At 45.7% G+C, this 22374-nt stretch overlaps 1 protein-coding gene across 1 annotated transcript in view; it reads right to left on the bottom strand.

Moving 5' to 3' along the window:
* Nucleotides 1–14864: 14864 nt before the first annotated feature.
* The window catches only part of stt3a (STT3 oligosaccharyltransferase complex catalytic subunit A), a 91807-nt gene continuing 84297 nt past the window's right edge, over nt 14865–22374 (bottom strand). The window contains exons 17-18 of the mRNA XM_072486765.1: nt 21938–22053; nt 14865–15161 (exon numbers count right to left, since the gene is read on the bottom strand). Of these exons, the coding sequence (XP_072342866.1) occupies nt 15123–15161; nt 21938–22053 (155 nt within the window). The 3' untranslated portion in view covers nt 14865–15122. The remainder of the gene's footprint in view (nt 15162–21937; nt 22054–22374) is intronic.

Genomic DNA, 22374 nt, shown 5'->3' with positions numbered 1-22374 from the left:
GGTAAGTAGTTTTTCTTTTATTTTCCCTCAGGTGTTATCGTGCGGGGCGCAGAGGTTGCTGAGAAGGGGAGTAAATTTTTTTAAAATCTTACTGTAGTTTCCAGCTGAATCCGGTCAGAGTGAAGACAGAGTGACTGCTGGGTAAGTAGTAAAGATTTAAATTGTTTGCGCAGGACAATAATAGCTGATTGCTGTTTTTGTGTGGGGCGCAGTGGTTGCTGGTTAAGTGTTTTATTTTTACCTGTATTTAAGTTGGGCAGTTTCTAAACCCTAGACACTACACTTGTAGTGTTTCCCCCACCCTTCCACCTCCTTTAACCTAAGGGGTAGAGTGAATAACAGGTAAGCGCTTTCTTTTTTTTATCTAGAGGGGATGGCAGGGAAGGTAGTGCAATGTTCCTCCTGCAGAATGTTTGAGGTGAGGGACGCCGTCATTGTCCCTGCTGATCTCATCTGTGGGAAGTGCACCCATCTCCAGCTCCTCAGAAACCGCGTTAGGGAACTGGAGCTGGAGCTGGATGAACTTCGGATTATTCGGGAGGCAGAGGTGGTCATAGATAGAAGCTTCAGGGATGTAGTTACTCCGAAGAATAAAGATAGATGGGGGACGGTGAGAGGGGTTGGGAGGAAGCAGTCAGTACAGGGATCCCCTGTGGTCGTTCCCCTTAGTAACAAGTATACTGCTTTGGATACAGATGCGGGGGGGAATTACCATGGGTAAGCCATGGGGTACAGGTCTCTGGCACAGAGTCTGTCCCTGTTGCTCAGGAGGGAAGGGGGGAGAGGAGTAGAGCATTAGTCATTGGAGACTCCATAGTTAGGGGGATAGATAGGAGATTCTGTGGGAATGAGAGAGACTCGCGGTTGGTGTGTTGCCTCCCAGGTGCCAGGGTCCGTGATGTCTCGGATCGTGTTTTCGGGATTCTTAAGGGGGAGGGGGAGCAGCCCCAAGTCGTGGTCCACATAGGTACCAACGACATAGGTAGGAAAAGGGATAGGGATGTAAGGCAGGAATTCAGGGAGCTAGGGTGGAAACTTAGATCTAGGACAAACAGAGTCATTATCTCTGGGTTGTTACCCGTGCCACGTGATAGCGAGGCGAGGAATAGGGAGAGAGAGGAGTTGAACACGTTGCTACAGGGGTGGTGCAGGAGGGAGGGTTTCAGATTTCTGGATAATTGGGGCTCATTCTGGGGTCGGTGGGACCTCTACAAATGGGATGGTCTACACCTGGACCAGAGGGGTACCAATATCCTGGGGGGGAAATTTGCTAATGCTCTTCGGAAGGGTTTAAATGAGTTCAGCAGGGGCATGGGAACCTGAATTGTAGCTACAGTATACAGGATGTTGAGAGTAGTGAGGTCATGAGTAAGGTTTCAAAGTTGCAGGAGTGTACCGGCAGGCAGGAAGGTGGTTTAAAGTGTGTCTTCTTCAATGCCAGGAGCATCCGGAATATGGTGGGTGAACTTGCGGCATGGTTTGGTACCTGGGACTTCGATGTTGTGGCCATTTCGGAGACATGGATAGAGCAGGGACAGGAATGGTTGTTGCAGGTGCTGGGGTTTAGATATTTCAGTAAGCTCAGGGAAGGTGGTAAAAGAGGGGGAGGGGTGTCATTGTTAGTCAAGGACAGTATTACGGTGGCAGAAAGGACGTTTGATGAGGACTCACTACTGAGGTAGAATGGGCTGAGCTTAGAAACAGGAAAGGAGAGGTCACCCTGTTAGGGGTTTTCTATAAGCCTCCGAAAAGTTCTAGAGATGTAGAGGAAAGGATTGCAAAGATGATTCTGGATAGGAGCGAAAGCAACAGGGTAGTCGTTATGGGGGATTTTAATTTTCCAAATATTGACTGGAAACGCTAGTTCGAGTACTTTAGATGGGTCTGTTTTTGTCCAATGTGTGCAGGAGGGTTTCCTGACACAGTATGTAGATAGGCCAATGAGAGGCGAGGCCACATTGGATTTGGTACTGGGTAATGAACCAGGACAGGTGTTAGATTTGGAGGTAGGTGAGCACTTTGGTGATAGTGACCACAATTCGATTACGTTTACTTTAGTGATGGAAAGGGATAGGTATATACCGCAGGGCAAGAGTTATATCTGGGGGAAAGGCAATTATGATGCGATGAGGCAAGAATTAGGATGCATCGGATGGAGAGGAAAACTGCAGGGGATGGGCACAATGGAAATGTGGAGCTTGTTCAAGGAACAGCTACTGCGTGTCCTTGACAAGTATGTACCTGTCAGGCAGGGAGCACGTGGTCGAGCAAGGGAACTGTGGTTTACTAAGGCAGTCGAAACACTTGTCAAGAGGAAGAAGGAGGCTTATGTAAAGATGAGACATGAAGGTTCAGTTTGGGCGCTCGAGAGTTACAAGTTAGCTAGGAAGGACCTAAAGAGAGAACTAAGAAGAGCCAGGAGGGGACATGAGAAGTCTTTGGCAGGTAGGATCAAGGATAACCCTAAAGCTTTCTATAGATATGTCAGGAATAAGAGAATGACTAGGGTAAGAGTAGGGCCAGTCAAGGACAGTAGTGGGAAGTTGTGCGTGGAGTCCGAGGAGATAGGAGAGGTGCTAAATGAATATTCTTCGTCAGTATTCACACAGGAAAAAGACAATGTTGTCGAGGAGAATACTGAGATTCAGGCTACTAGACTAGAAGGGCTGGAGGTTCATAAGGAGGAGGTGTTAGCAATTCTGGAAAGTGTGAAAATAGATAAGTCTCCTGGGCCGGATGGGATTTATCCTAGGATTCTCTGGGAAGCTAGGGAGGAGATTGCTGAGCCTTTGGCTTTGATCTTTAAGTCATCTTTGTCTGCAGGAATAGTGCCAGAAGACTGGAGGATAGCAATATTGTCCCTTTGTTCAAGAAGGGGAGTAGAGACAACCCCGGTAACTATAGACCAGTGAGCTTTACTTCTGTTGTGGGCAAAGTCTTGGAAAGGTTTATAAGAGATAGGGTGTATTATCATCTGGAAAGGAATAATTTGATTAGAGATAGTCAACACGGTTTTGTGAAGGGTAGGTCGTGCCTCACAAACCTTATTGAGTTCTTTGAGAAGGTGACCAAACAGGTGGATGAGGGTAAAGCAGTTGATGTGGTGTATATAGATTTCAGTAAAGCATTTGATAAGGTTCCCCACTGCAGAAAATACGGAGGCATGGGATTCGGGGTGATTTAGCAGTTTGGATCAGAAATTGGCTAGCTGGAAGAAGACAAAGGGTGGTGGTTGATGGGAAATGTTCAGACTGGAGTCCAGTTACTAATGGTGTACCACAAGGATCTGTTTTGGGGCCACTGCTGTTTGTCATTTTTATAAATGACCTGGAGGAGAGCGTAGAAGGATGGGTGAGTAAATTTGCAGATGACACTAAAGTCGGTGGAGTTGTGGACGGTGCGGAAGGATGTTACAAGTTACAGAGGGACATAGATAAGATGCAGTGCTGGGCTGAGAGGTGGCAAATGGAGTTTAATGCAGAAAAGTGTGAAGTGATTCATTTTGGAAGGAATAACAGGAAGACAGAGTGCTGGGCTAATGGTAAGATTCTTGGTAGTGTGGATGAGCAGAGAGATCTTGGTGTCCATGTACATAGATCCCTGAAAGTTGTCACCCAGGTTGAGAGGGTTGTTAAGAAGGCGTACGGTGTGTTAGCTTTTCTTGGTAGAGGGATTAAGTTTCGGAGCCATGAGGTCATGTTGCAGCTGTACAAAACTCTGGTGTGGTCGCATTTGGAGTATTGCGTGCAATTCTGGTCGCCGCATTATAGGAAGGATGTGGAAGCATTGGAAAGGGTGCAGAGGAGATTTACCAGAATGTTGCCTGGTATGGAGGGAAGATCTTATGAGGGAAGGCTCGGGGACTTGAGGCTGTTTTCGTTAGAGAGAAGAAGGTTAAGAGGTGACTTAATTGAGGCATACAAGATGATCAGAGGATTAGATAGGGTGGACAGTGAGAGCCTTTTTCCTCGGATGGTGATGTCCAGCACGAGGGGACATAGCTTTAAATTGAGGGGAGATAGATATAGGACAGATGTCAGAGGTAGGTTCTTTACACAGAGAGTAGTAAGGGTGTGGAATGCCCTGCCCGCAACAGTAGTGGACTCGCCAACACTAAGGGCATTCAAATGGTCATTGGATAGACATATGGACGATAAGGGAATAGTGCAGATGGGCTTTAGAGTGGTTTCACAGGTCGGCGCAACATTGAGGGCCGAAGGGCCTGTACTGCGCTGTAATGTTTTATGTTCAATGTACTTTAAATTTATTTTTAAAAAGGATTAGGTCACATTACAGTCACCGTTAAATGGTAACTTTTTAAAACAAGTTTGAAGCAGCATTTCTTCGAACAGCATAAAAGTGGTTTTTTGACAAAGGCAGCATTTAAGTTGCATAAAATGTTCGTAACTTGACCCTGCAGATGCATCCTGCCAGTTTCCTGTAGCATTCAGTTCTGACTTCATTTTGTCGTGGCTGTGCCAAGATTCTGATGACGCAGCCAGCGAGAGAGAGAGAGAGCTGGAAGCACGGCAGAGGAGGATTGTGGGGCATAGTTGAAGTGAGTTCATTGCCTGACTTCACCAGGGTGAAGGGAGTTCATTCCCTCAGTCGAACCCGGCACAGCACCGCTGAGCGCTTCTGTCACTCGCAGCAGGGGAGGTCGAGCGAGTTCAAGAGGAAGTGCTGCATTCTGGGGAACGGGTTCCTTGAGTGCAACCACTTGTCAGAAGGGGGTGAAGTGAGTTCATCTCGTTTTACTGAGATGCTGTTCGCTGAGCCAGGCCAGAGAAAGCCAAGCAGAGCTGGTGAAATTGGCAGGGAACCGGCAACGGAATTTGACACTACGCACAGCCCCCGACTGCAAAACAATTTTGAGAGTGTTACACAAAATACGTCAGCAAACGTTGCCTGAACATTTCATTTACATTTTTACACTAAGATCAACTGATCTTTAATCTTCTTAATAGATACTTCACAATCTGAGTGGCTGATTGATCCTTTCCCTGAGTGAGCCCAGCATTGGTGAACTTTACCCAGTGACAGAAACCTTACTACAGTGGATTTACCGCCACGTCTCAACAACGAAAACTTGCATTTATTTAATGCCTTTAACATAATAAAATATTCCAGGATGCTTCACCGGGACATTGTGAAAGTTTGACAAGTCACAGAAGGAGATATTTAGACAGGTGGCGGGGTTGATTTTAGCACGGTAGCACTGTGGTTAGCACCGTCGCTTCACTACTCCAGGGACCCAGGTTTAATTCACGGCTTGAGTCACTGTCTATGCGGAGTCTGCACGTTCTCCCCGTGACTGCGTAGGTTTCCTCCGGGTGCTCCAGTTTCCTCCCACAAGTCCCGAAAGACGTGCTGTTAGGTGAATTGAACGTTCTGAATTCTCCCTCAGTGTAGCCGAACAGGCGCCGGAATGTGTCGACTAGGGGATTTTCACAGTAACTTCATTGCAGTGTTAATGTAAGCCCACTTGTGACACTAGTAAAGATTATTATTAAAAGGGGAGAGATGCAGAGAGGCTGTAGAGGGAATTGCGGAGCATAGGGCGTGGTTTAAGACAATAGTGGAGCGACTAAAGTTAGGCATGCTCATAATAATAATTATCTTTATTGTCACAAGTGTAGTGTTGTAGCGGGCACGTGTTTCCATCTGGTTGTCGGTGGGGTTTACTCTGCATTTGGTCAATCCTGTATCTGACAGAGCGCTGTAGTGGGATCTTTCACTTCTATCTGACACAATCCTGTCAAAGATAAAACTTTTCCAATGGTAATACCGACATACGTAACTTATTCACATCATGGGCGGCACTGTGGTGCAGTGCTTAGCACTGCTGCCTCACGGCGCTGAGGACCCGGGTTTGATCCCAGCCCCGGGTCACTGTCCGTGTGGAGTTTGCACATTCTCTCCGTGTCTGTGTGGGTCTCATTCCCACAGCTCAAAAGATGTGCAGGGTAGGTGAATTGGCCACGCTAAATTGCCCCTTAATTGGAAAAAAATTGAATTGGGTACTTTTTAATTTAAAAAACTGTTCCACCTCCTTAGGTCCTGCACAAGAAAAACATGAGGAGCCAAGATCGTAAACGGCACATCTCCTCACTTACAAGAAAAATGGACACAGGAGTGGCATAACAGTGATTGGCTTTTCCTTGCTGCTGCTTACCATCCATTTAAAATGAGTTAATTCCCTCGCTCCACCCCCTGACACTCTCACACTATCCGGAGGGTCACTGAGTTTATGAGGATCCACACTGCATTCTGGGATGAGTTCGGCTGGTTCACCTAGTGCAGCTGACAGCAGGGGAGAAAGTGAATTGAGTTCATGCTCCATCTGACACACAAGTCATGGATATTAGAATGTGGGCTGTGAATGAGAGGCAGGAACAAGAATCCCCCTGACTTCCTCGTAATGACAAAAACAGTTTATGGCTGAGCGCTGTAGGCTCTTAGGTTCGGAGTACGACACCGTAACTGATATTTAAAGCAGAGAGTTGTTAAAGAATGTTGAACATACCACAAACACAAAGCGGATCTTATTCTGATTAGTACTCTCCACTAATAGGCATGTTTGTATTTTCTCAAGATAATAAATGATCAAAATAGTCATTTTGAACCTCTCGTTAAATCTTGTCTGGTGACTGTATATGGGTCACTTGATTCCGGATTGACAGCTGAGAATTACCCAGCAAGGCTTTTCTATAAATTAATTCTAAAGGAGTGAGTGCTGCTGGAAAGACGATCATTTATGAGCTGTCTGCAATGGATAAAATAGTGGTTCGCCTTGTGCTTACTGAGTGGATAAACATCAAAGCACCAACCACACAAAAAACACTTGGGTTCATTTATTATGGATTTGATAGCGGTATTACACAGTTGGAGGACTTGAACACACATTGGAATTGGGAACTTTGTGGGAACAAACCAGAGGCTAAGTCTGAATCACACGATACATTACATCATTTCCCCTTTAGCGATGTAGACAGAAAGCATAACCGTAATCACTGAAAGGTGTATCACATCATCAGATCACTTAAAGGTGTACCACAACAATGGTGAGCCGTCCTCTTGAACTGCTGTTTGTGGTGAAGGTAGGCCCACAAAGTGGTTAGGCAGACAGGCCATCCCAGATAGATACTTTCTACACGCCAAGAGTCTCATCCCATCCGCACGCTGCCCTCGAGGTGACCGTGGTGGGCAAGAAACGGTTGTCCACCTCCTCATGGAATATGCCTTTGCAAAGAAGGTGTGGAGAGAGATGAGATAGTTTTTGTCGAGATTTGTCCCGAGCTGCTCCATGATGCAGGACTCTGTGCTCAATGGTCTATTCCCGGGGGGGGGGGGGGGGGACACACACCAAGACAAACACCTGGAGGATCATCAACTCAGTGAAATACACTCTTTGGTCTGCCTGAAGCCTGTTGGTCTTCCAGCACAAAGAGTCATCCCTGATTGAGTGTTGCAGATGGGCACATTCCAAAGCCCAGGTCTACGAGGGATCCAATCACTGCCACGCAAAAATGCCAGTTTGACACCTTGGCAGTGCCAGACTGGTACCCTGGCAGTGCTCCCGTCAGCTGGCAGTGCCACCTTGGTGTGCCAGGTTGGCACCTTGTGGCACTGCCAGGGTGCCAGTGTCAGGGTGTTCAGATGACACTAGCAGTGCCAGGGTACACCTTGCCCAAGGGCATGCACCTGTTGGCCTTTGATCCACTGGGTGCTGTTTCGTCTGGTCCCCGTTTGTGGAGACCTGCACAGAACGGCGCTCTCCCAAGGTCTCCAAGGCGAAGGGGATGGATCCCAATCAGGGAACTGTATGTTAAAGTGAGACTAGCTGTCTCGTTCTAATATGCAGATGTGCCAAAAAGTGACCACCCACAATGGGCGGGCTTCACATCGCAATGTCTCGCAAACTCGCATTAGATCATGTGAGGCGTGGCGAGCTGGGTAGATCCCAAGAGCGGGTCTCCTGTCACTTACCAACCACGTTGCACCACGGCATGCTACTTTTTGGGCACAGTGTGGCCAATAGATTGCGCCCTTTATGTCTGCTAAAGCTGAGATTAAGGCGTTAAGAGCTAGGCAGGCTGTGATGTCACTCATGTGAGGGTCTGGTTTTTAGTTTCATTTTCAGCCCTGCCCTGTGGCTGTTGTTTTCAGTTTCATTTTGAGAGTTCTGCTCTGGGTTCTGAGGAAATGAGGTGTGTTTCTGAGTCTGACTTCTGAAAGATTCTCTCCCAAGGACTTTGTGAATAAATCTGTAAGCCACTGAGTGTTAACTTTATTAATAATTGCCATTGACCTGTGTGTGTGAATTTTGCTTTAATGAAAGTTTAGAAGTAGATAGGAAAGCTAAAGGACCTTTATTTTTTTTAGAACTGCTTAACTGTTAATTGAAAAGCCATTTTTCTTGGATGTTAATGGGATGAATCCTGTGTTTCTTTTTTAAATTTAGAGTACCCAATTATTTTTTTTCCAATTAAGGGGCAATTTAGCGTGGCCAATCCACCTAACCTGCACATCTTTGGGTTGTGGGGGTGAAACCCACGGAGACACGGGGAGAACGTGCAAACTCCACACCGACAGTGACCCAGAGCCGGCATTTGAACCCGGGTCCTCAGCGCCGTAGTCCCAATGCTATAACCACTGCGCCACGTGCTGCCTCCCCGGATGAATCCCGTGTTAATAATAAAGTCTGTTTTAATATAAAACATCCCTATTTGTCAGTGGGATCACGCCTGGAGCGAAGTATCATTTCCTCATAGTTTACAAATTGAAAAATTGTTGGGGTCTCGTCTGGTTTCCTCATATAAATTGGGGTCTGGTCCAGGTACCGTCGCAAGTTCACACTGTACATAATGTGATTACAGTACACAAGTGATGGAGGAAGTGGACGATTCGTCTAGTGGATGAAGTGAGTTCTTTGCTCTGAATGGTGAAAGGCTGAGAATGGTTATTGTTCCGACGACTCTGGTAGGGGTAGCTATGATGTTAGCACTTTTGTCTCTGATTCAGAAGGTGTGGGTTCAAGTCCCTCTCCAGGAACCTGAGCATAAAATCCAGGATGACAGTCTGGTGCAGTGTCGTGGGAGTGTAGCATGATTTTAAAAAAATATGTTTCTAAAAAAATTCACAATAATTATTACAAACCAGAAAAGAATAAAAAAGAAAAAGAATAAAAAACGCCACAATCAAATATAAAGGGGAAACACACAACCCATAATTAACTTAAATATTAAACCTAACCTAAAGCCACTAACAACTGGTGGTGACCGACTCCTTAAAAAAGGAAATAAATAGTTGCCATCTTAGATAGAACCTCTCTGCCGACCCCCTGATGGTGAATTTGACCTTCTCCAAATACAGAAATGACATCAAGTCGCCCAACCAAGGAGAGGCACTGGGCAGAGTGAGAGACCTCCAACCAAGCAATAGTCTTCAGGCTATCAGCGAAGCAAAGGCGACAACATCCGCATCTACACCAGACTGAGTCACCGGCAAATCCAACACCCCAAATATGGCCACCAGTGGACACGGGTCCAAATCCACTTGGGAGTATCTCCAACATAGTGTGAAAGAATGAAGCCCAGAAACCTACGAGCTTGGGGCAGGACCAGAACATATGCATGTGGGTAGCTGAGCCAAGAGAACAGTGATCACCCCTATTCTCAACCTTTGGGAAAAACCCACTCATCCTTGCTGTGGTAAAGTGCATCCTGTACAGGACCTTAAACGGAATCAGGCTCAGCTGGGCACATGATGAAGTGGAGTTAACCCTGTGAAGGGACTCACTCCAGGCCCCACAGTAAGAATGGGGCCAATTCACTTTTCCATTCTGCCCTCACACCTCTTAGCAGAGCGGAATCCGATGAAATTTAAAAATACCAAAACCGGCTGCAGGAGGGCAGCTGGAATTTATCAGCGAATGCCCAAGAACTGGCAAACATCCCATCAATAAACAAGTCCCCGAGCCGATCCAGGCCCTTCACGTCCCAAGATTCAAATGTTGGGTCCAATCCAGATGGTAGGAAAAGGTGATTGTTGCAAATAGGGGCTAGTGAAGAAAGGGAAAGAGCTTAAAATGCTGTCAAAACTGTTTCCAAATCCTAACCCCCCTCGTCTTCATGTCCAGACCCGAATGGAACACCTGCCCCACCCATCCTTTCCCCTATTTGGTCATTATCATATACTGTTTGTATGACCTTGCTGTGGGCAATTTTGCTCTTGTATTTCCTATGTTGCAACAGTGATGACACTTCAAAAACATTTCTGATAAGAGACACGCAGTCAAAGCTTATTGTCTTGCATTCATCAGGACAAATGCAATAATGCCAAATTTCAAAGTATGGTGGTGTGCCCCTTGTAGGGATTGGAATTATCAGGTCACATGACCCATCAGGCCAATGGGGGGGGTTGCTTGACAGTTGGAGTCCGCTGTAGCCACCTAAGTTGGCCAACTCCCGATTTAAAATGGCGAACGGCAAAGGCTGAAGGGAAATTCAGCCAACAGTCAGAAACCAGCAGGTGCAGGTTTGCTGTGTATTAAAACTCTGCAAAAGCCCAGACAGCATCGATACCAGCGACCATCAGCATAATAATGTAGCAGCTATCTACATACTAATGCGCAATCCCGGGGTGCAATTGAAACATTTGGGATAAACAAAGCAAAGCCAGACTCCCCGGCGCCAGCAGGAGCCAACACAAGAGAGGTTAACGGACACCTCAAGACCGCCCATCGATCAGGGAACCGCTCCAGTATTGGAGAAATCGAACCAAACAATTGGAACAATGTTCAATCACATAGAACTAGATACAGGGTCCGCCCCGAAAGGCAGGAAGCCCCTGGGGACTATAAAGTTATGCCCCCAAGTTCAACTCGCTCTCTTTTTCCTGCCCGGGTCACCCAGCAACACGAACCAACCTTGACCGTGACCGGTGCAGTGACCGCCGAAAGACCGTAAGTCTTAATTCAACGCTCGCTACGAGATAGGCGCTCCTAGCTACCAATCCGTACCAACTTCGAATCCCGCAGACTCAGAACCCGAACGAAAGGCCATTTGTTCCCCTGACCTGGTGGGCCAGTCCTAAGTTGAGTTATGGGTCTGTTAGTTGTAGAAGTAGCTTCGACGTAGAATTTGTGCATGAGTAGCGATTACAGTGTATAATAAATGTGCTTTGATTCGAATCTTACTAATCGGTGTATTGTGTTATTGATCATTACTTGGACTTGAACCTCGTGGCGGTATCATAAAGATGCCTGGTGACTCGAGAGCAAAGGTAATAAAACAGAGCAATTGAACCAACCGAAAAGTTAGCAACACCGCGAGACGTTGAGTTAACAAACTTTCTTATCTTGGTCCTATGTATCCAGTTGGTTGTTACCAAATAAACCTCTTGTTAATTTACCTGCCATGTTGGTTAAGAATCACAGACAACCAGTTTAAGATTAACAATGGAACTCACAATGGGGCCCACTTTAAACTTGCTGAAAGCTACATTCATATACAGGAACCTGCCCTCTGCAAGCAAAAGGAATATGCCCAGACATTAAATAAACCCAAGCTGATAGGTGAGTTAGTTACAAAATTGTAACAATGCCACTGGACTAGTCCTCCCGTTTGAGAATTTTGACTAATTAAAAAAAAATCTGTAAATAAATCAGTAAAGTGACAAATTAGCTACTGGATTACTGTAAAGATTGGTCAGTGAGAATGCTATTGGCAGACAAATTGTTGGAAATATGCCCCTCTTTGCTTTTTCTCCCAACTTCATTAATGTATATTAGAAATCTGGGTCAGGGGTTTCACCCCCACAACCCAAAGATGTGCAGTGTAGGTGGATTGGCCACGCTAAATTGTCCCTTAATGGGAAAAATGCATTGGGTACTCTAAATTTATTTTAGAAAGAGAAAAGAAATCTGGGCCAGAATATTCTGTTCCAGAGTTTAGGTTCAGTGGGTGAGGGAATGGGAGTGATTTCTTCTGTAGTTGTAGGACAGCTGGCCATGCACGATCTTGTGTCTATTTGGCGGTACAGAGCAATTAGACACAAACACACCATGCCCCAGCCTGGTTACTGGCAGAGACTGCCTCTTCTTTTGTTCGTAGATTCTTTTTCTTCTTTGTCTCAAGTGCAGCTGAAATGTTCCTGCATGGTGGCTGCTTGAACGACCAGGTGTCTTCCATCCCAACCCTGCTGCTCCTCCAATCATGGACTCGGTCTCTGGAAGAGCAGCAAAAAATGGGAAAGCCAAGGAAGAGGGAAAGAAATGAGAGAACATGCAGCAGTGACCAAAGCAGACGGCAAGGGCTTGAAAGGTGGGGGGGGGGGGGAAGAGAGAGAGAAAGCGAGAAGACAGGTGGAAAAGTGAGGGAGGGGTGGGTGGGAAAGAGAGTGGGCCGGGGGCAAGGGAGAGATGGGCAGAGAGAGGGTAAAAGGGAGCGAGGTGGGGAAAGAGGGGGAAAAAGAGAGGGTGCAAGAGGAGAAAAGAGAGATGAAAAGAGGGGGGGGGGGGGGAGAGGGGAAGACATGCGGAGTCTGCACATTCTCCCAGTGTCTTGTGTGGGTTTCCTCCGGGTGCTCCACTTTCTTCCCACAAGTCCCAGAAGACATGCTTGTTAGGTGAATTGGACATTCTGAATTCTCCCTCAGTGTACCTGAAGAGGCGCCGGAATGTGGCAACGAGGGGATTTTCACAGTAACTTCATTGCAGTGTTAATGTAAGCCTACTTGCGACACTAATAAAGATAATTTATTATTAAGAGAGAGGGGTGAAAGAGGGGAGGGAAGAGAAGGGGGAATGAGAGGTGGGAAGTAGAGCGGGAGATAGGGGACAGAGGAGAGGGGAGGAGGGAAGAGAGACAGCGAGGGGAAGGTAGAAGGGAGAGAAAGAAGAGGAAGAGAAAGAGGGAAGGGATAGAGAGATAGGTGAGGGGAGATAGGTGAGGTGTAGCCACCTGAGTTGGCCACTTCCCGACTTAAAATGGAGAACCGCAAAGGCTGAAGGGAAATTCAGCCAACACAGGCAAAGACTAGCAAATACATAATTCATGTGTATTGGAACCTGTAAGGAACCAGACAGCACTGAAACCAGCAGCCATCTGCATAGTAATGCAGCAGCCATCTACATAATAATGAGCAATTCCAAGGCACAATGGCAACAGTTAAGGTGAATAAAGCCAAGCCAGACTCTTCGGCGCCAGCAGGAGCCAAGACAAAGGGAGGCCAACGGACATTTAGGGAACGCCCAACGATTAGGGAACAACTCCAGTATTGGAGAAAGCGATCCAAGTGATCGGAACGAAGGGCGGGAAGTCCCTGGGGACTATAAAGTAAAGCCCCCAAGTTCAAATCGTCCTTCTTTGGCAGGGTCACTCAGCAACTTGAACCAACCCTTGACAATGACCTGCCTCGCTGCCTCCAACCAAGTCTCAAGTCAACGCTCGCTACGAGATAGGCGCTCCTTGCTACAAGTCCATACCAGCTTTTGAATCCTGCAGACTCAGGACCTGAACGAAAGGCCATTTGTTCCCCTGACCTGGTGGGCCAGTCCGAAGCTAAGTATAGGCCTTTTAGTGATAGAAATAGCCTAGAAAGTAGAGTTTATGCATGAGTAGTGATTTACTGTGTATAATAAATGTGCTTTGATTTGAATCTTACTAATTGGTGTGTTGAGGTATTGATCATTACTTGAACTTGAACCTCGTGGCGGTATCATAAAGATACCTGGCGACTCAGAGCGAAGGTTAAACAGATAGAACAAATTACGATTTAAGAGCCAACCAAAAGTTAGCAACAGAGGTGAGGGGGGGGGGGGGGGGGGGGGGGGGGGGGGGGGGGAGGCGGCGACAGTAAGAGAACGATGGAGAGGTGAAGGTGGAAGAAAGGGAGGGGGAAGGGGAGAGAGAGAGAGAGAGAGGTAACAGAGGGGAAGCTGAGAGAGGAGGCGACAGAGGAAGAGAAGGAAGAGGGGGAGAGAGGTGAAGGTGGAAGAAAGGGAGAGGGGGAAGAGAGAGCGAAAGTGAGAGCGATAGAGACGGGAGAAACACATTTACTTGGACAGCTATACTAGTTTTAAAGACTCAAATTTCTTTATCCAACAGGAAATTGAAGCTCTTAACCTGAACTGAAAACATTTCCCTGAAGCTAATCCAAAGTTTCTGCTCGTAATGAACAAGAGACTGATTTAATTGCCAAACATTACACATTTCCTGTTGTAAAACCAAAGTTTAAAAAAGCAAAATAAGATTATTAAAGAATAACTCTGTGTAATTGCATTGCTCCATGTATAGCAGTGAGTCAGAGATGGGGGGCCTCAAGCTTGATCTCTGTTAATGCAGGCAACTATGATGTGGGTGGTATTAGCAATGTTACATCCCTGGGTGGAGTTAGCGGACAGACCAAGGATTTAAAAAATAGAATGATACAAACAGGAGTGGGCCAATTTGGTTACTGTGCCTGTGGCAGTTCCATAGTGGGGAAACTTGGTGTCTGATTCAGTGACCCTCCACAGGTGAGGACGGGATCAATCTTAGTTGTGATGCCCTCTGTGGCCAAATAGGTTATGGTTATTCACTAAATACACATGAAAAATGACCACTTGAGCGCAGATAATACCAATTAAGTTATGCCAGTGAATTAGAAGCTTTGGGTGGGGCAGGAGAAGGGAAGATATCTTGTAAGAAGTCTTACAACACAGGTTGAAGTCCAACAGGTTTGTTTCGATGTCACTAGCTTTCGGAGCGCTACTCCTTTTGATAAGAGGAGGACATTAGAATCCACACCCCTCAGAACCAAGCTTCATACAGTGCATCACAGCCACCTTTGAAAGAGAATCACACCAGTCCACATCACTCTTCGGTGTCCATTTGAACCCTTTATTTGACCAGGGTAGAACATTAAGCCCAGCATAATAATGTTTTGGTCACTTGCCACGAATCATTCATCAACCAGTTGGACATTTCAGACAGATTGCCGCAGATAGGACGCAACATGTAAACAAACTCCCGTCAGCTCTTCCTTTATTCCCAAACTAGTGTATATAAAAAAAATACAGCTCTTCTTCACAGGACAAGGCCTCAGTACTGCTATCAATCGTAGCTGCTGTGTGTCTTTTACGTTCTTGAGAGCCCTCGGTTATCCAAATCTTTCACCTGTAGAGAGACGACAGAATGTGGAAGAGTTCTGAATGCTAGTCAATCTTTAACGTTTAACAAAAAAACCCAGTTCAGTTCCACAGAAGATGAAGTGGACAAATCTCAAATACGGAACTGGACGGTTAACTTAATAGGAGTAGACACTGCCCATCGAGTCTTTTCACAAACCTCTCAGCGGAGAAATTTCTCTAATTTCAACCCTAAACGCTCTGCCCCTTACCCAGAGACTATGTCAGGAGATTTCATCGCCCGGGTAACAATCTCTCAGCAGCTGTATGCCTCAATGCGATCACATCACACTCTCTGGAGTTTGGAATTCAAGGAATCCTCACTTAAAGTTGTGTTCGCGTTTCTGAAAATTGCGGCTAAGTGAAACTGGCGGTTGTCCGAAAGGAATCCATGTCAAAACCGGAGTTCGATTCCTTCGGACGTTTCTAGCCCTGAAAATTTGATGGAAACTGTAGTTGAAGCACTACACCACACATGTGCAAGCAATGTATCAGAAATAACTTGCAAAATAAAATATATTACCAAATATAATATACAAAACAATATTTTAAAAATGCATTCACTGACAATACAGCACTTTTAGCTTGACCAGGCTCCATCCTGTGGCTTGAATCGGCCAGTACAGGTAGCTAGCCGTTCCTGTCTCAGCCCTACCTGCACCAAACAACTCTGCCATTAGATGGAGGCGTTCAGAGCAAGTTCAGAATGGGAGACGGAAGGAATACTGGGAGGCAAGGGTGGCAGCTGAGGGAAAGAGCGATGACGGAGGTCGAGGGCAGAGGCACTGCGCGAAAGGTCCTGTACACGGGCAGGGAACAGAAGATGAAGTCTGTAGCAAACTACATTAAGTGAAACATATGTTAAATGGGTCAAGGTTAAGCAGGGACTTACTAGATAAGCCCAAATTATCCAGCCTTTCATTATTTTTTCCCCCCAATTAAGGGGCAATTTAACGTGGACAATCCACCTACCCTGCACATCTTTGGGCTTTGGGGGCGAGACCCAGCAGACACAGAAGAATGTGCAAACTCCACATGGACAGTGGCCCAGGGCCGGGATCAATCCCGGGTCCTCGATGCCCCGAGGCAACAGTGCTAACCACTGCATCAGCGTGCCGCCCTTAGCTTCTCATCACAGGACAACATTTTCATCCCCAATCTGGTGACCTTTTGCTGAACCATAACCAATGGAGTATATCCTTCCTTCAAGATGGAGACCAAAACTGCCCAGTGTTCCAGATGTGGTCTCAACAAAGCCCCTTACAATTGCAGCTAGACTTCTTTATTCCTGCATTCCAATCCCCTTGCAATAAAAACTAATCATAGAATCACAGAATCCCTACAGTGCAGAAGGAGGCCATTCGACCTCATCGAGTCTGCACCGACCACTCAAAAGAGCACCCTACCTAGGTCCACTCCCCGTAACCTAACCTGCACATCTTTGGACATGAAGGGGAAATTTAGCATGGCTAATCCACTTAATCCGCACGTTTAGATTGTGGGAGAAAACCTACGTAGAACGTACTAAAGCCACACAGTCACCCAAGGCCAGAATTGAACTGGGGTCCCTGGCGCTGTGAGGCAGCAATGCTAAACATTGTGCCAGTATGCCTTTGTCTTCCTAATACCTTCATTCCTTGCATGAGCACATACAAGTCCCTCTGAACATCAATATTCAAAAGTTTCACACCTTTTAAAAAAATGCTGCTTTTCTATTCCTACATGCTTCCTTACATTCTACTACTCCACCTGCCAGTTTGTTACCGATTCACTTGACCTGCCCATCTCTTTGCAGCCTCTGTGTCCTCCTCACATCTTACATCTCCACCTGCATCATGTGTATTCCCACTTTATGTTCTCTGCAAACTTGGATCATATTACTTGAAGTCTGTTTGTTCAAGTCATATAGATTGTAAATAGCTGAGGGCCCAACCCTTGCGACACTTCACTAGTCACAGCCTGCCAACATGAAGATGCCCTGTCTATCCCGACTCTTTACTTCCTGTTCATTAGCCAATCCATGCTAATATATCACTCCCAACACCATGCGCCCTTATCTTGCCTATTAACCTTTAATGCAGAACCTTATTGAATACATTTTGGAAATCTGAGGATACAGTACCTACTGGTTCCCCTTTATCTATGCTACTAGTTACATCCTGAAAAAACTCTAATATGTCAAACATGATTTCCCCTTTGTAACATCAGATTGACTTTGTATGATTTTATAAGTGCTTTATTGGACTTACTTAATAACAGATTCCATCATTTTCCCGATGACTAATGTCGGGTTAACTGGCCTGTAATTCCCCGTTTGGGAGAATGGAGTTCCATTTGCTCACCTCCCATCAGCTTGGACTATTCTAATATCTAGGGAGTTTTGGAAAATCACAGCTAGTTCATCCATTATCTGTGGCTACCCCCTTTAGAACCGTAGGAAGTGGGGCACATGGTCCTGGGGATTTTGTCAGATTTTAGCTGCATGTGTTGCTCCAGTACTTTTACTCTGCTGATACTTAACTCTAATCTACTCAATCTTGTCAGCACCTAAGTTACCTTTTCATGCTCTGTGAATTGTCTCTTCTACTGTGGAGATAGACAAAATAATTGTTGAATAGCTCTACCAATTCCCCATTGATAATTGCTGCTTTAACGGCCTCTGAGGGACCAATATTTATTTTAGCTGTCTTTGTACCTTTGTATGGAACAACAAATATTCATCAATTTTGCTTCCAATTTCTATCCCTCTCTCACCTTTACATGGTCCATTTCCGGCACACCTCCTTCCCATACTTCTCTGTTTCCATTTCTAAAGGTAGATTGCCCATCAATATTCATTACAAGCCCACCGACTCCCACAGCTACCTCGACTACACCTCCTCACACTCTGCTTCCTGTTTTGCTGTCTCCCAGTTTCTCGGTCTCTGCATCATCTGTTCTGATGGCGCTCTCTTCCACAATGGTGCATCTGACATGTCTTCCTCTTTCCTCAACCGTGCCCAACCCCATTTCCTGCACTTCTACCCTTGCTCCCTTCCCGGAGCCACAGTAGGGTTCCAATTGTCCTCATTTGCCACTCCACAGCTATTTTCCCCAACTCCAACATGTTGCCACCACAAAACACATCTTCCCCTCATTCCACCACCACCATCCGGCCCCCCTCCCCTCCAGAGACTGTTCCCCCTGTGCGACTCTGGTCTACTCCTCTATCACCCCCAATCCCTCACCCCCTTCGCACAGCGCCTTCCCAGGAGGTGTAACCCGGTTACCTCCTCCTCCTTCGCTGTCCAAGGTCCCAAACGATCCTTCCAGGCGAAGCAGTGATTTACTTGCACTTCTTTCAATTTAGTCCAATGTATTTGTTGCTCACAATGTGGTCTCCTCTACACAGGGGAGTCCTAATGTAGACTCGATGACCACTTTGCAGAACACATTCACAGCCTGTAAGCGAGAATCTGACCTTCTGGTCACTTGCCAGTTCAATTCACCATATCTTGCTCCCATGCTCACATTTCTGTCCTTGGCCTGCTGCAATGTTCCAAAGAAGCCCATTGCAAGCTGGCAGAACAGAACCTCATCTTCGGATTGGGCATTTTACAGTCCCTAATGGATCAAAGAAGGAATTCATAAGAAACTTTACCCAGAAAGCAGAACTTGCTACAAATGGTCAGGTGAATAGTACAAATGCTTTTAAGTGGGAGCTATGTATGTACATGAGGAGAAAGGAATAAGACATGCTGAAAGGGTGAGAGGAGGCTCTCATTGAGCACAAACACTGGACTAACTTGTTGAACATAATGGCCTGATTATGTGCCATGAATTTATTTGTAATTATCTTTTTAATCCATCCAAGTTTGGACTATACTTGAAGAGGACATTCTGAGCTGCATAACACTGGGCATGAAGTATTCATCATTCATGGCTGGTGACAGCGATGGAAAGAGCATGAAATGTTAGACGCAGAGTACTTAAAGCGCTACAGTGTACTGGTCAAGTTTGATTCTTTCAACTGAATGATCCCCATCTTAAAGAACTCAGCTATTCAGATAGACTAAAGGACATGGTACTGTTTACTTTAGAGCTTGTCATGTGAGAGTCCCTTTAAGAAAAGTGTGTCTTCTCAAGGAGCTGCAGTGATGTCATTGTGTGGGTGGAGCTGAGCTGTGTCTCTGCTTTTTACTTTCGTTTTGAGCTGGAAGCTGTTTTTGGCTGTGTTTTAGTTTCGCTTTCAGTTGGAGAGCTGCATTCAAACCAAGCAGATGTATGTTTGGTCTCTCTCTCTGCATGCTAAAGAATGTCTCCAGATCACTTGATGATTTCCAAGTAAAACCTGTTTATGTAAGGAATGCAAACCTACTGTCTTTGTTAAAAAGTGTTTTAGCTTATGGATGTTAGGGAAGTTACTAAAGGTTACCTATAGAGGACTGTATCTTTTGGCAGGTTATCAGGGTTGGTAGTTGATAAGATGTTTACGGTGTATTTATAAAATGTTAATTGGATTAATAGAATAAACATTAGTAGCACGGTGGTGCAGTGGGTTAGCCCTGCTGCCTCACGGCGGCAAGGTCCCAGGTTCGATCCCGGCTCTGGGTCACTGTCCGCGTGGAGTTTGCACATTCTCCCTGTGTTTGCGTGGGTTTCTCCCCCACAACCCAAAAGATGTGCAGGCTAGGTGAATTGGCCACGCTAAATTCCCCCTTAATTGGAAAAAATAATTGGGTACTCTAAAATTTAAAAAATATATATAAAAGAAGAATAAACATTGGTTTTGTTTAAAAATACTTTTAGGATCTCTGTTACATCACACCTGGATAGTTGGCCCTTGTGCTCCCCATAACCAAAATCCATTAAATGTTGTGGGTCAGGGAACTCCATGATATACTTTGGTGTTCTCTAAACCCTGGCCCATAATAAGCTTCATAGATTTAATGAAATGAAATTGCTTATTGTCACAAGTAGGCTTCAATGAAGTAACTGTGAAAATCCCCTAGTAGCCACATTCTGACGCCTGTTCGGGGAGGCTGATACGGGAATTGAACCGTGCTGGTCTGCCTTGGTCTGCTTTAGAAGCCAGCGATTTAGCCCAGTGTGCTAAACCAGTCTCTAAGAGGTCAAAACCGAGGATGCTGTAAATATTCCAGTGTCTGTGACGAGAGAAACAGAGTTCACGTTTCAGGTTGATGACCTTTCATCAGTATTTCCAGTCTTTTCTCTTTTTGTTTCAAATTTCCGGCATCCGTAGTATTTTGCTTTTTGTAATAGATTTTGAGATGACTACAAAATCATGAAAATGAAGGAAAATAATGAAACTGCTAGTGTCCTATTGATAGATTATTCCAGTTCAACAGACTGGGGAAGCCTAGAAGACAATGTGGAAACGGACTGGATGTCAGGCATTCTTCTCACAGGGTGTAGTGAGCCTCTGGAGTGCAGTGTCGAGGGGTGAGTTAAGTCCTGACTTTCTGCCTTCACGAGAGGGATGGACTGATTGTTAACTGGGGCAGAAATCACATTGTATAAAAGGCAAGTGTCTTTATAGATAACACTTGGGCAATGCGGTTACCCGAGGGGGTCGGAGAGGAATTTTCCAAAATAATAATAATCGCTTATTGTCACAAGTAGGCTTCAATGAAGTTACTGTGAAAAGCCCCGAGTCGCCACATTCTGGCGCCTGTTTGGGGAGGCCAGTACAAGAATTGAACCCGCGCTGTTGGCCTGGTTCTGCATTACAAGCCAGCTGTTTAGCCCACTGTGCTAAACCAGCCCCTATGCCCCTTTAAAGGATGAGGGTATTTTTGCCTCCCAAGAGATTACATGACTCATGGAAGTGTGGGGAGGGAGGGAATGCTTCGTCATGAAGCTCGAGCCACCGTGGACTAGCTGCACTTCTTCTGCCTGCAAACTCCATATGTCTATCCCCATAAACCCAGCAACAGGAGAACACAGATGCAACATTGCACGAGGATCACTGCACCCCACTTCTACCACCCCTGGGCAAAATGTTTTGCGTATAATTGACAATTATATTTTGAAAGCATTTAGTGATCTGTTTGGCAACACCACGCCAGACTGAAGACATTGCCCTCAAACAGTCATCACAAGGTGATACCTACCTGCTTGAAACATGTAAACTCATCTAGCATTGGATTGTTTACAGCTAGATTAAAAAACTGATACGAGACTGCTTTTGGAAGGATACACCCTTAGAAGAAGCTACTAAGCCAGTAGAAGTACAAAAAAGTCAGTAACCCATAAATGTTTGAGCATGCTGTATTTGAAAAGTAATCCTCCTGTACAAAATTAAACTGGGATTATATTCGCACAGCGGCCAAAAGTTCTCTTGCATTGCAGTCTATCGCTCATCGTTGTCAGCAGGCCCTGTAACTGTGGACGGCACTGCACCCAACTTGCCCTCATTTTGACATCCACCTACACAGACTTCCCTGCAGGAGCTGCAGAACAGCTACAATGAGGGGAAACTCTGGAAGATTTCACATTCACACTTGGAAGATTATAGCCTCAGGGCCTTGAGCAAGATGAGTGAATTCAGCAGAGACTAGGAACTGAACCTGGTGATGCCTGGGAAGTGGTGATATGGTGCTGCTTGGCAGACTGGCTTAACCCACTTGGCTGCTGTTACGCTCTCTATTTTACTGAAGATGCCAAATCCTACAAGCTGAAACCACCAGAACGGTCAGTGAGGCCACCTTGCAACAAGACAGTCATTGCAGTCCAACGTAGTATACAGTTGTTTTCAGCACTTACCTTGTATATACGGACCAGCCAGTGTTCGGTGGTGTAAGCCTCTTCTAGGACATCAAGCTCAAAGTCTTTGTTACCAATCTCAGCATTCCTTACTCTATCATATCCAGGCGGGCGTTCTGTGGGGAAAGACAGTGGCACCGTTAATATAATCTTGTTAACTCTTTCCTCTACTCATTCCTTGGTTAAGACTATATGCAATGCCAGTCCCAAGTTATCATTCAGGGGCATAGAGCAACCAACATAGTATGAAACCAAAATATCAGAATGATGCATCTTTGGGGTTGTTTGGAGTGGGTTACAAGGCAAGAAAGAGGGGCTCCTCGGAGGGGAGATTGTGGGCACATTGAGTAAAGTACAGGGAGATAACATTTATAGCTGAACACTTGATCTTACTTGGACATACTTGATAAGGTTGTGTTAAGGCAATTTAACATTGC

The sequence above is a fragment of the Scyliorhinus torazame genome, chromosome 21, assembly GCF_047496885.1.
Source record: "Scyliorhinus torazame isolate Kashiwa2021f chromosome 21, sScyTor2.1, whole genome shotgun sequence".
NCBI lineage: Eukaryota > Metazoa > Chordata > Chondrichthyes > Carcharhiniformes > Scyliorhinidae > Scyliorhinus > Scyliorhinus torazame.
This window is presented reverse-complemented; position numbering and strand designations above follow the sequence as displayed.